The 14,618-nt window shown below is 43.8% G+C and overlaps 1 protein-coding gene across 6 annotated transcripts in view; it reads right to left on the bottom strand.

The window, feature by feature from the left end:
* Positions 1 to 14,618, bottom strand: part of MTUS1 (microtubule associated scaffold protein 1) — a 227,430-nt gene that overhangs the window by 69,516 nt on the left and 143,296 nt on the right. The window contains exon 1 of one of the 6 annotated variants that reach the window (XM_073645398.1): positions 10,379 to 10,796. The exons of the other annotated variants lie outside the window; for them this stretch is intronic. Within the exon in view, the coding sequence (XP_073501499.1) occupies positions 10,379 to 10,499 (121 nt within the window). The 5' untranslated portion in view covers positions 10,500 to 10,796. Of the gene's footprint in view, positions 1 to 10,378; positions 10,797 to 14,618 lie in introns of those variants that run through there. 6 annotated transcript variants of the gene reach the window in all.

Raw genomic sequence — 14,618 nt, 5'->3', positions numbered from 1 at the left:
ACATTTTTTTAGCACAGGTTGTAGATGGTAGCAGGAGAAACCACTTAAATCTGATTTTCTGCATGGAAATAGCATTGTTCAGCCCCGGTCATCACTGTTTCACCAGTGACGAGTCTGAGAACCTCATTTGTGTTTTCATTTAATGAAATAAAAGTTTGTTAATTTTTATTGAATTAGGACTCCTTTTTCTCTTTTTTTGTGTATTTTAAAATATGTTGGCAATAAATAATGCGGATTACTTTTTATCCACGCGAGTTGGATTCCACTTCCTTTATTCTTATATTGGTCACAAGATGCATTTTCACCGTCCAAGTAACGTAAACTGAATTTGATGACAAGGAGACAATTGTGGTTTCCCCCTTCTCAACAAATGCGCTAGTATACCAGCAGGAACAGCTTATAGGCCCCATTACAATTAAGAGGTTATTTCACATGACTTTTTTTTTTTTTTTTTTAAATAAAAGCAGAGGAATGGACCAACAGAGGGAAAATTAAATAGAAGGTAATATTAAAATTATGTCTTCTGCTTCATTGTAGCACGTTTTTTTTTTTCCCCTAAAATCAAGAACAAATGTTCTGCAGAGTAGTCCTGAAGAGATTAAAATGATCAGTCATAAGGTGATTATTTTTTTTTTTTTTTTGGGGGGGGGAATATTATAAAAAAAAAAAAAAAAAGGGGGGGGGGGAGCAAAACGGCTAGGGTTCATGTAGACGTCCGTGGATTTCGGTCAGATATCCAACCGCAATGAGCAGACTGACCGCGGGTCTCCAGACCCAAAAATACAGCCTCATAGAAATATACAAGGCCGTCACACTCGGGTCAGGAGAGCTGCGGCCGTCTGTGCATTCGTGTCCTGTGCTTGGTTCGACTGACATGGACGTCTGAGCCCTTATTCTCTAATTGCTGACAGGTGATCAAGCTCCAGGCAATCAAAGTAGAAGCGCGCCAATGCTCCAGTGAGCTGGAATGGGAGAGAGCTGCAGTACCACAGTAACAGGCACATTTTCATTCACTAATATGTCCAACCTTTGGGATGGTGGGAGGAAGTGGGTACATAATGGGTTTATACACTGCTCAAAAAAATAAAGGGAACACTTAAACAACAGAATATAACTCCAAGTAAATCAAACTTCTGTGAAATCAAACTGTCCACTTAGGAAACGACACTGATTGACAATCAATTTCACATGCTGTTGAGCAAATGGAATAGACAATAGATGGAAATTATTGGCAATTATCAAGACACCCTCAATAAAGGAGTGGTTCTGCAGGTGGGGAGCACAGACCACATCTCAGTACCAATGCTTTCTGGCTGATGTTTTGGTCACTTTTGAATGTTGGTTGTACGTTCACACTCGTGGTAGCATGAGACGGACTCTACAACCCACAGAAGTTGCTCAGGTAGTGAAGCTCATCCAGGATGGCACATCAATGCGAGCTGTGGCAAGAAGGTTTGCTGTGTCTGTCAGCGTAGTGTCCAGAGGCTGGAGGCGCTACCAGGAGACAGGCCAGTAGACCAGGAGACATGGAGGGGGCCGTAGGAGGGCAACAACCCAGCAGCAGGACCACTACCTCCACCTTTGTACAAGGAGGAACAGGAGGAACACTGCCAGAGCTCTGCAAAATGACCTCCAGCAGGCCACAAATGTGCATGTGTTTGCACAAACTGTTAGAAACCGACTTCATGAGGGTGGTATGAGGGCCAGACGTCCACAGATGGGGGTTGTGCTCACAGCCCAACACCGTGAAGGACGCTTGGCATTTGCCATAGAACACCAGGATTGGCGAAGTCACCACTGGCGCCCTGTGCTCTTCACAGATGAAAGCAGGTTCACACTGAGCACATGTGACAAGCGTGACAGAGTCTGGAGACACCGTGGAGAGCGATCTGCTGCTGCAACATCCTTCAGCATGACCGGTTTGGCAGTGGGTCAGTAATGGTGTGGGGTGGCATTTCTTTGGAGGGCCGCTCAGCCCTCGATGTGCTCGCCAGAGGTAGCCTGACTGCCATTAGGTACCGAGATGAGATCCTCAGACCCCTTGTGAGACCATATGCTGGTGCGGTTGGCCCTGGGTTCCTCCTAATGCAGGACAATGCCAGACCTCATGTGGCTAGAGTGTGTCAGCAGTTCCTGCAAGATGAAGGCATTGGAGCTATGGACTGGCACGCCCGTTCCCCAGACCTGAATTCAATTGAGCACATCTGGGACATCATGTCTTGCTCCATCCACCAACGTCACGTTGCACCACAGACTGTCCAGGAGTTGGCGGATGCTTTAGTCCAGGTCTGGGAGGAGATCCCACAGGAGACCATCCGCAACCTCATCAGGAGCATGCCCAGGCGTTGTAGGGAGGTCACACACAATACTGAGCCTCATTTTGACTTGTTTTAAGGACATTACATCAAAGTTGGATCAGCCTGTAGTGTGTTTTTCCACTTGAATTTTGGGGGTGACTCCAAATCCAGGCCTCCATTGGTTAATAAATTTGATTTCCATTGATGATTTTTGTGTTATTTTGTTGTCAGCAGATTCAACTTTGTACAGACCAAAGTATTCAATGAGAATATTTCATTCATTCAGATCTAGGATGTGTTATTTGAGTGTTCCCTTTATTTTTTTTGAGCAGTGTATTTGTACTTGTGCAATGCTGCAGGGTAAAACATGGTGGTGAGAATAGAAACAGTACTTAAAAAATTAGAAACCAAGTTACCTTCTGAAGGCCCCCGTACACAGACTAAAGCTAGCAGAACCCTCTGGTATTGGCAAGATTGGGCCGATTCTTTTGTTGTCTGGCAAATAAGTCGCTGCTAACGGCGTCTGTCAATTGCTCACTTAGGCTGTGTGCCCACGTAGCGTTTTACAAGCGTATATGCTGCGGAATTTCCGCAGCATAAACGCTTGGTAATCGGCCCCCCATGGCCCCAATGACAAGCCGCAATGTCAATGCCCATGCTGCGGATTTTTCCGCAGCATTTATGCTGCGCTCAAAAATCCGCAGCATGTCCATTAATTTTGCGGACATGCAGCGTAATCGCCGCCATTGACTTGCATTGAAACGCATAACATCCGTTTCAGTACATTTGTACACACGGATATTATGCGTTTCTATGTGCGGATGGTACCCAAGTCTGGAGGAGAGAAGACTCATCCAGACCTGGGTACCATAGAAACTGTAAAAAAAAGAATTTAAAATAAAAAATAAAGTTTATACTTGCCTTCCGATGTCCTCCCGATGTTTTGTCAGCAGACCTGCCATGACGTCACTGAGTCATGTGAGCCATCACATGGCTCAATGACGTCACCGCAGGTCCTTCACACCACCACGAGCAATGCAAGACACCGGACGGCGCAGACAAAACACCGGGAGGACAACGGAAGGAGAGTATAAACTTTATTTTTTTATTTTTTTACCATTCTTATTCTTTTTTTTTTTTTTTTAAACTAACTTGGTCACACTACTATAAATCCATGCCGGTTGCATGGATTTATATAGTGTGACCAAGTTGTCAAGCACTTTTCTAAGTGATGCTAAAATCGCTTGGAAAAGCGCTTGATAGGCTATGTGCCCACGTTGCGGACCTGAAGCATATTTTTTACGCTTCTCCCTGGCGGGAAAATCGCATGCGGATATTACATGCGGTTTTCCCGCCAGGTAGAAGCGTTTGTGAGGCGTCTTTGCATGCATTTCCGCATGCGGGTTATCAAGCACTTCTCCAAGCATCACTTGGAAAAGTGCTTGACAACTTGTTCAGAATGGTAAAAAAAAAAATAAACTTTATACTCACCTTCTGATGCATTCTCTGCCCCGTCCGGAGGCTTGAGCGGCTCACGCTGTTGTGTGCAGGACCTGCGGTGACGTCATTGAGTCATGTGGTGGGTCACATGACTCAATGACGTGGCAGGTCCAGGAAAACATCAGAAGATAAGTATAAACTTTATTTTATTCTTTTTTTTACAGGTTCTTTGGTACCCAGGTCTGGATGAGAGTCTCCTCTCATCCAGACTTGGGTACCATCCGCACATTGATTCCGCTGCGCTTCCGCAAAATTAATGAACATGCTACGGATTTTTGACCGCAGCATATACGCTGCGGAAAAATCGCAGCATGGGCATTGACATTGCGGAATGCCATTGGGGACCATGGGGTGCGGATATACATGCGTTTTTCAAGCGTTTACGCTGCGGAAATTCCGCAGCATATACGCTTGAAAAACGCTACGTGGGCACACAGCCATAACCCGCATGCAGAAATGCATGCAAAAACACTTGACAAACGCTTCTACCTGGCGGGAAAAACGCATGTAAAAAATGCATGCGTTTTTCCTGCCAGGGAGAAGCGTAAAAAATATGCAGCATTTCTGCATCGTGGGCACATAGTCTCAGAGTGCATGGCTAAGCCAAATATTCCGGTGTATGGGGAAATAGGGCGTTGTGAAATATCTTATTTGTATGGAGGTCTTAAAAGGAGTAGCACCAGAATTTTGTTACCCTGAGAGCAACATGATGTAGGGACAGAGACCCCAACAACCACTTTCTGGGCTGCTTGCTTAAGTTTCAGTTTTACTAATATCCCTGTTTTCTCTGTTGCAGATCTATCAATTCTCCAAATGCTGAGCTCTGTATAACTCCGCCCACATCACTGACTGGCAGCCCTCTGAATGTTGAGCTCAGTATAACCCCGCCCACACCACTGACTGGCAGCCCTCTGAATGCTGAGCTCTGTATAGCCCCGCCCACTGATTGAAATGGTCAAAAGCTGCCAGTGTGCACAGAAATCAGCCAATCAGTGGTGGGGGTGGGGTTATACCCAGCTTTTGAATATGGAGGACTACCTGGTAGCAGGTTTACTATTTCTCTAGTGATAATCTCCTGCTGATAAAACTGTGATGTTACCAAAACTGAAGCAAGCAGCCCAATAAGAGACATCACTGGAATCAGAGTTTCTGTCCCTACACATTAAACTGCTCTCATATTAGGTGGCAAAAAAACTGGAGACAGATTCCCTTTAAGGCTAAGCAGAAGTTTATGATCATTAATAGTGGGTGACTTTTGTATAAATTTTAATACCGCAAATGTTTTTCCTCTGTAAACAGGCCAATAAATTAGAATTGGTTGTTCTTTGATATAAAAGGTGGTCACCGGCTTCGAGCCAGAAAAGATTCTTTACTGTAAACTGTAATGTCTAAGTTAAGTATAAAGTAAACCGTATCTGTGGATTTACAGCCTCGCTCACCACCTTTACACAGAACGCTAGCTAAAAATATAGATCGCTTCTAGGTGGAATTGAAATCACAATTCTAGGATGTAGACCCGGCATCTGACTCCCGAGCGAGATGGAGTATGGAGAGGTGGCTGTGCATGCAGAAAATGGCCAAGTAGAGGTGGGAAGCGCATCTGTCAGACATTCTTTGTAAATTCTGCAGATATGCCATAAATGTCTGATATGGGACGCTCTTGGTTAAAATTTGTAAATGGGGCTTACAACTATGTGCCATTTATAGGGGTCTTGTGTGGATGAGGGGCTCAAGGAACTGAAGGAGACCTCTACGACGGCTATAACTGCCTGCCCTTTGTCACACGATTCCCTAGAGCATGTGATTTTAAAGCCCCTCACATCAATGGTAAAAAAAATACAACGTGGACAACCCTTTTATGGAAAAAATGCAATAAATAAGGGGAGATCATCATAAGGGTGTATCACGTGCAAGCGCATTGAGAAGTGATGTCAAAGCGGGCCATCTTATGCCTCACCTCAGGATAAAAAAAAATAAATAAATTAACAGGCAGGTAGTTGCTAGCTAGTTAGCAACTACCTGACTGTTCTACCCACTGCCAGCTCAAAGCGATCATGGATCACTCCCTGCCGGCGACTCATTTGCTCTACGTCAGGAGGGACTGCCGATATCATGCTGATTGACAGCTGGCTCCCCACAGTTTAGCAGCGGGGAGCAGTCAGGATGATATCGACAATCACGTTCAATCAGAACAGAGTGGAAGAGAAGCTGCTCCTCTGTCGAGGTGTTGTCAGCAGAAGACACAGAATCGAAGCAAGTGACCACTCTGTGCCTGCCGAGATCTGTGCTGGGCAGAACAGGCAAGTATTTCGCTACTACTTGCCGGCTAGTTCTAAAGGCACACAGTAAAAAAAATAATATCGTTTAAGATGACCCCTTTAATTATGTGCTAGGATTTCTGCAACAAACTTTAAGATAATTGGAGCATTTGAAAAAAAAAAAAAAAATCAGCCACATGTGGACATACTTAAAAATGGTTAAACGAGAAACTAACTTTTGCAATTTTTATTTGCCGACATCATGTGCTAATGTATTAGCCACTGGTAAAAGGAGATGGTGCACAGCCTGCTGTGAATATCACACGTGAAAGGTAATAAATTGGTAGCCCTGGTAAGAGCCCCATTGTATTCGCTCATCTATTAATACTAGCACGTTATAAATACATGCTTCCTGCCTGCGCCGCTCCAGAGATCCAGCCTTCCTGTGTTATTGTTTCATAATCATGCTATAGCCGTATGTGCAGAATCTAATTTGAGTCATAAAGCCCCATAAGGCTCAGTTACTGCACAAGTGCCAGAAAACAGGGATTCAGACCTCCGATTAAGGAAAACCAATAACATTTCACTGGCTGATCACGCTGGAATGTAACCACAATGCGTTTCATTTTAGGTATTTAAAGGGGAAACCCACCGTATTATCATCCTAAGTGTCACTGGCTGAATGCCACACAGTGTAATCAGTAGAGGATCCAAGGCTCAAGGCATCATGGATTTCTAAATGAAAAAGGGACCAGATATTTATAAAAGCACCCAACATTTTTCTCAAAAATAATGAAAGATATTAACCATCAGAAATCCACTGGTGGTGGATATTGTTTTGTACTTTCTGAATCTACACGAGCAGAAATCAGTCGGATTTAGAGGTGCAGTAAAGGTGCGCACAGTCTCTGCCAGCTCTTAACGGACCTGGTTCTGATGCACAAGATAATGCACTCAATGGAAGAGGACAAGTCTGAGTAAGCAGCAAGCGTTGGTGCACAGCCAGCCAAATCCACAAAGCGCTGGTGCACCGTCAGCCCAATCCACAAAGCGCTGGTGCACCGTCAGCCCAATCTACAAAGCGGTGCATTGTGCACCCACAATTCACAGATTGCGATTAACTGAAGTCACTTTCATTTTTTTTTTTTTTTTTTTTTTATGACATTCACTGATGTCTGTTTCGCCAAATTCTTCAAAATAGTACAGTTCATGAACTTGGCACAAAATCAAAAATGCTCGTTATTTTTAACCAGCTTATGTGAACTGTTAGCACAAAAAGTCACAAATCCTTAGAAAAGGTTGCAAAAACGCACCAAATTGAAAATCCCTCCAGAAGTCTTACTCCAGGCAGGGACTGAAGTGAGATGCGCCCAAAAAAAAAAAAAATACAACTTGGCCAAAGTCACATTTCATAAATCGGTCTAAAACACGTGGTTAAAAAAGCAGTCCCTGTAACATTTTTGTTTAAAATGTGTGTATGTGGACGTAATATACTGTGATATACTTCCCTACCGCCACTCTCCGGTGTCCAGCGCTGTTCTTCTCAGTGACATCACCGCTCTGCAGACTCTCTGGGTCACACTGGGCAGTGTGTGTGACCAGAAAGTGACTTACAATATAAGCCAATTGATCATCAGAACGAGGCTCCATAGTCTCATTGTAAGTCCACAGCCCCACTATCAGTATTTGGTCAGTATTCTGTCAGTATTTTTTCTCAAGAGTGGGAGCCAAAACCAGGAGTGGGTGATAAATGCAGAATTGGTGACTTGTTTCCATTATACCTTTTCTCTGATTGTTCCTCACCTAGTTTTGGCTGCCACTCCTGAGAAAAAATACTGACCGAATACTGATAGTGGGGCTGTGGCCTAAAAGCGACTTCTGGCTCACACTGAGTGTAGAATAAGACGGCAGGTCTCATTTGCAGTGAGGTCACTGAGAATAGCAGAAAAATGGTGCTGGATCCCGGAGAGAGCGGCATTAGGAGAGTATATTAACACGCTCACACTGGAACCCGTGTTTTGACCCCAGTTCAGCATACCCAGCAATTTGTACTATAGGAGCTCTTCAGTGGGATTGCACTAGCTTACCCTTCACACCCAACACACACATCAACGAGCCCCGGGCGCTTATAACTTCACCAGTTTTCCTCTTCGTTGGGTTTGGGCTAGACCAACATTCAGTTTCTACAATCATTAATGAACCTTGGGAACTCAAGACCATCACCAGTTCACCAGATCTCCATTCCTATTTCACATTTGTGGGGTAGAAATGCTTTCATACCAGAACCATCCCACAAGACCTGCAGCTGTGGATATGCAGAGACCCAGTCATCTATCCACCACTATATGAGCCTTGCCAAAGTTGCCTATTGCATAGGTCAAGAACAGATTAGTATCCATAGTTTAATATTCCAACTCCTTGACAGGTGCCATTGACATGATATTCAATGGTATTCACTTGACATTAAAACCACTCATCGACGGCATTTACCCATTGCCTTTATGTAGTGACCTGATCCTTGACAGATTTGCTTGGTAATGTGGCTTTAGACTCTTGTAGATTTCTTTGCTTGAGAGCAAAAACCCCATGGAACCACAACGATTATCGCTACATAAAGTGTATGGAAAATATAACTCAAATTAGATTTTATATTTTCCCCGATTTAATTGCATCACCATAGTGCATGTTACAAGAAACTATTGAGAAATTTTACTCTAATGGGTCCTATAAACTGGAATAGGCAAACCTGTTCCATAAGAATGCTTTTTTGGCAAACATCTGGCCGGGCTACGGCTCCCAAGTGGTTTTGATAACTGCATTTATTATAGCTTTTTGTTAATATGATTGGGGTACGTGTTGTGCTCTAAACTGCTGCCAAAAATACTCAAGATGTGGTGTACACCTAGCCCCAGACTCATTATCCGATAGGGTTACTGTGACAATCGTGTAGCATGGCACCCTAGGTACAATTATCCGCATGACTCACGTCAGTGGCGACGATTCACCAAGCTCATCTCCAAGGGTACGAGGTTCAGGTTATGACTCACACACCACCTTATAAAGAAAGCCGCACCGCTTACAGCATGTAAAATAATTGGTAACCCCAGCTCTCTACATGGCTTGACAACAGCAGTAGTAATCGGAGGGAATAAATATCTCCTACCCAAAATAAAATCAGCAGCCGTGTATACCAACCACAGTCTGCATAGATGGACTTCAACTGCACTGCCCAAACTACGGCTGTACGGGTGATTCTTCTCAAATATGCCCCTATATCCCAGAGTTACCACCCAAATACACTGCGATCCCCACATCTTCTCACCTCCTGTTCATAACTCATTGGTGTCGCTTGTAAAGGCTATGAGACTGCTGCCGATCACTGGACCTCCATGCTACCCCACTAGAATATAGCCATAGACTATGGATCGGGATTATTTGAGGCCATCACCATGGACATTTTCTTGCACATAGAAAATTGCAGACAATGTGACATGGATGATAATTAAGGGTTTAGGCGAATGCTATTTCTATCTGTACGGATCGTTTGCCATCACCTTGGAAACACTGTGGCTGCAGACAGCTTTTTTTTGTATATGGAGGCAACATTTGGACCATGGACTCAATACTGGAAATGTGCGAGTGTGAAAAACAGCAGCATGGAGGGTGGGAGGAGGTGACATAAGCCCTCCATTAGACCCCAGCGCCCACCATATCAGATCTAGGAATGACAACAGATGGGATTTATAGGATCGGAGATGCATTACACAGGTGGCATGAATACGATACGGCCATTGCACTGCAAAATTATATTTAACCAGTGGATTTGGCCATTATTCTGTAAATGCATATCATGCATACCAAATCCAAAAAATGTATTTACGTGGAAAAAAAAAAAAAAAACCTAACAAGATTTCAAATGACAAAGTCCAATGATTCTTTTTTTATTATTATTCGCATCAGACTGATAATCAAGCACTTGCAGTCAGGTCCAAGTCTAAGGTTGATATTCCTGGTACATTATCTTGTAGGGCTATAATACAGTATATATAAAAGTCCATTAAAAAAAAAAAAAATCTATGGGGACCCCTAAATTAAAATTAAGAACTAGTGCACTAAGCGGATACGTGATCGTAATTCTGCACCCGGTGACGGATACAGGTAAAGGTATTAGGAGGATACGTGAGTGCCACATACGATATCCCAATACATATAGCCGCACACCTAACAAGTGGGTCTCAGCCATCAGCTGCAGCAGTAAACAAGATGTCCCCTGCCATTACGAGCACTCAGGCACTGAACACCGTACATGTAGACAGCACTAACCTGCATGAAAGATCACCGAGCTTTTCCGGTATCCAGACGGCAGACGCAGATTTCGGAGCAGTCCGCTTGCAGTCAGCCGCACACGCATATTGGATAAGGAGAATTTGGGAGACCATAACATGTCTTCAGAAAAAGTGGAGAGATATCCAGCAAGAAACTGCCTCCATGTACTGCCACGCTATATATTTTTAGCTCACCACTGATGATCTGGAGCCAAGCAGCAGAAGGAAGGCAGAAATAAGCAATTTGAAAAGGCAGCTCATTCCATCACCCTGACTGCCAGGCGCACACATCACAAATCCCAGAAAGCAAAAATCCACTATGCAAATCTGTCCGGCAGCACTCCCCCAACCAGATGTTGCAGAAACAAAGCGTGCCCTTAGAATGAGCCCTCCTCCCAGAGCCTGTGAAGACAGGCAGCATCTGAATTACATCACACCAAGTCCATGCACAACAATCTATTATGCAGGGAGAGGGCTGCTTAACCCTCCTTGTCGTCTGCGCTTTACTATGGATTATATACACAATGTCACCGAAATAGAAGAGTTCCTGCCCAGTGACATTAATCCTGTGTGTGTAGCTATACAGCGATGGAAACCATGCATCGCCAAGACAATGGTGCTAAGGAAACTGGTGCACACAGACCAACACTGGAGCCGCCGCAGAGCAGGGGGAGGCGAAAGGGAAAACACAAATGACAGGTCTCCTAAGCGCAAGCTCATCTCTGAGGGGTTCAGTGATGTGATTAAAGGTGGGAGGTGATCAAAAAACAGCGCCCACCAGCCCCCCATCTATCCCTCACCCAGACAATAACAGGCAGAATCCTGCGGACTGCCTTATTCTTCACAGAGAATAGGAGGAATCAGTACAAAATGGTGGCACTGGTCCCTGGGGAAATATCCTGTACATATTCATGACCGAGGCGGCAATGCTCGCAACACAATAACTTCCACAATTACACAGACACAGTAGTATACATTGTGCATGTGTAATATATATATTATATTATAATATATACAAACACGCACACAACTCAACATTGAAATGACAGCACCAGGGAGGAAAAGTCGTATAGGTATGGAAAGGATCGATATTCAAATTGTGAAATAAATGAAAACTACATCTTCAAAACATCTCAATGTATTCAGTATGGAGTAAGGATGCCACGTGCAGAAACCCCCGCACTTACACGCCGTGGCATACTATCAGTGATGTTATTAATGGTTGTGTGAGGAATATTCTGCCACGCTTTATGCACTTGAGCAAATCATCAAGATCCACTGCTGGCAGCTCCCATTGCTATTGCCGACCCATAACATTCCAGATGTGCTTGATGGGAGACAAGTCAGGAGACGCTGGCGGCCAGGGTGGCACTTTACGCCATGCAGGCTGCTCACAGTAGCACAGCAACAAGCGGGCTAGCGTTATGTTATGTTGAAAAACAGCTCCTGGGATTTAGAGAAATGGCCGACCACTGGCTACACCACCAAATCAATGTAATGTGAGCTGCTACCTGGGGGGCTAGGGGGGTCCGGCTACTGTACATTATGCCACCCCACAAACCCCAGAGCAGAGCCATTGTGAAGTTGCCTCTCGTCAAACATGCTTTTTGTTGTGGATTTAATTCTATTTTTAACAGCACTTTTGCATTAGCCAAAATGGCCCAGCCAAATGAAGTCTGCATTGAATCATGAAACTCTGAACATACAATGTAGTCTTGTTTATGGTCAGTGCCTTCTTTCCTAGATGAAGCTTGCCTTGAGTATGGCGCGGTGTTTTGCTCCTAGAGGTCAATCTTTGTTTGTTTGTTTTTCTTTTGATTTTGTTTTTAAAATCAGAACAGTCTCCAAGAAAGCCTGTCCTTGTTACCCACAGCAACCAATCACAGCACAACTTTCATTTTAGCAGAGCAATTTCAGAAAAAAAATGTTGTGCTCTGATTGGTTACCATGGGCAACAGACAATTTTTCTTTAAAGCACCACTCCAGAGTTTTTTTTTTTCAGTGCTGGGGTGGCACTTTAAGGGCAAGTCCCCTGCCCCCGGTCATGTAGTCACCCCTCCAGCGTCTTCACTGTTTTTCAGTTCCGCTCCTGTCCCCAGCGCCATCTTTTGAGCGTAGCTTCTGACTGTCCAGAAACCAGAAGCTACGTCACACGCTCTCAATACAAGTCTATGAGAGGCAGAACGAGGGTCTCATAGACTTGTATTGAAAGGTGACCTCCGCGCCACTCCATGAAACACTGAAGCGCACCGGCAGGTCACTTTTTGCCAGAGAGCGACAGGAGCGACGCTGGAAAAGGATGAAGGCGATGGCAGGCGAGTGTGAGACAGGGGACTTACATTGAAAGCACCACTTTAGAGGAGCAATAAAAAAATAAAAAAAACACTGGAGTGGTGCTTTAAGCAAGTTATGATAAAATGGTGCCCGATGCCTTAAGCCGCACTGCATCTTTACATAGTTCAAAATCACATGATTTATAATGAGAAAATAGCACAAAAATGTCACAAACATGAACTTGTTAAAATAAAGATCAAGTGTTAAGCTCTTTAACGAATACATTAGTAAGATCACAAAAGCGTGTCCACAACCAAGTATTACAGGTTCTCCTCCTACACTTGTTAGCGCCGCCTCCTTCACGGACTGCACAGCTCTCCTGTGCTCAAAATGGCCGCTGATGGAGGAGCACGTGACCAGACCTGTCCGTCAGCCACTTCTCCAATAAAAAAAATAAAATAAAAAAATTAACATTGCACAAGGGAAAGTGATTTTTTAATTGGAGGAGGCTGGTGGACAGCTCTAATCACATGTTCTTCTATCAGCAGCCATTGTGTGGACAGAAGAGCTGGTTCACACCTTTAATGAGGATCTGTAGCTGAGGTTTTGCTACCTCATCAGCATAATGTAGGGGCAAAGACCCAGGATTCCCACAATGTATCCCTTAAGGGGCTTCTTGCTGCATTTCTAATAAAAATCACTGTTTTATTTACTGCTGATCTAAAAGTTGTCTGAATGCCAAGCTCTGTATAACCACTGATTGTCCGCTTTCTGCCTATGCACAGTGTACATGGAAAACTACCAGCCAGTGGCAGGAGTGAGGTTGAACTACCTGGCAGCAGGTTTACTAGACCTCTAGTGATAATCTCCTGTTGATAAAATTGTGATTTTATCAAAAACTACAGCAGCCAAGTAAGTGACACATCATTGGAATCATCAGGCTCTGTCTCTACAATATACTGCTCAGTTTAGATTCCCTTTAAGAAACCCAATAATTATGCATGCAATAATAACTACATATACAGTATATCACAAAAGTGAGTACACCCCCTCACATTTTTGTAAATCTTATATCTTTTCATGGGACAACACTGAAAACACATTGATACAATGTAAAGTAGTCAGTGCACAGCTTGCATAACCGTGTAAATTTGGTGTGCTCTCTAACAACACACAGCCATCAATGTCTAAACCGCTGACGACAAAAGTGAGTACTCCCCTCAAATGGCCAAATTGTGCCCAGTGTTGTCCCATGAAAATAAAATATTTACAAAAATGTGAGGGGTGTACTCACTTTTGTGACATATTGTATGTTATGCATTTTAAAATGTCAGAAATTCAGACTGTGTAAAGGAGGCTTAGTATTGTCAAGCAAGTGTTTATTGCATTAAAAACTACAAAAAAAAGGGTACATAAAAAATATTGCCCAACAAAATGGTGAACGTGGCCTTATTCTGCACTCATGTAGCCATAATAAAGATGGAAGACTTGTGAGAGTAGCTTTCAGTTGAGCTCTAAATGATCAGATCGCTCTCTTGACCTGCTTAGACTGGTGAGCTTACTTTGGAAATCCATGTGATAATGGCCATATAATCCTATTTGATTTTTTTTTGTGCCAGATATTAAAATAAACATTTTAGTAGTGAAGGAATGTTATGTGATGTAATGTAAACTGTGATATGTAATGTGCATTGTGATGCGTGTTAAAGGTGTTAGTAATACTGATGTCAGTTGTGGATAGTGCCGCATTTTGGGTGTCCCTAAGTGAAAGGAGACCAAGAGAAAAGGGATAGCGTGATCCAAAGCAGAAGTGACAGAGTGATCAATCGGAGACGAGTCCTGGGAGAGGATGCCTAGCAGCAAGGCCCAGAGTTTATAACTCCAAGTGCCCTCCAGGCCCACACCCAGCCAGGACCCCCAACTTCATGTAACGTGCCGGGTGTAAGAGATGAGTACCTCGCCCA

This window comes from Phyllobates terribilis, unplaced genomic scaffold (genome assembly GCF_046119375.1).
Source record: "Phyllobates terribilis strain yellow unplaced genomic scaffold, ASM4611937v1 Scaffold_1__5_contigs__length_1240528914, whole genome shotgun sequence".
Lineage (NCBI taxonomy): Eukaryota > Metazoa > Chordata > Amphibia > Anura > Dendrobatidae > Phyllobates > Phyllobates terribilis.
Note: the sequence above shows the minus strand (reverse complement) of the source record. Positions and strands in the feature narration are given on the sequence as shown.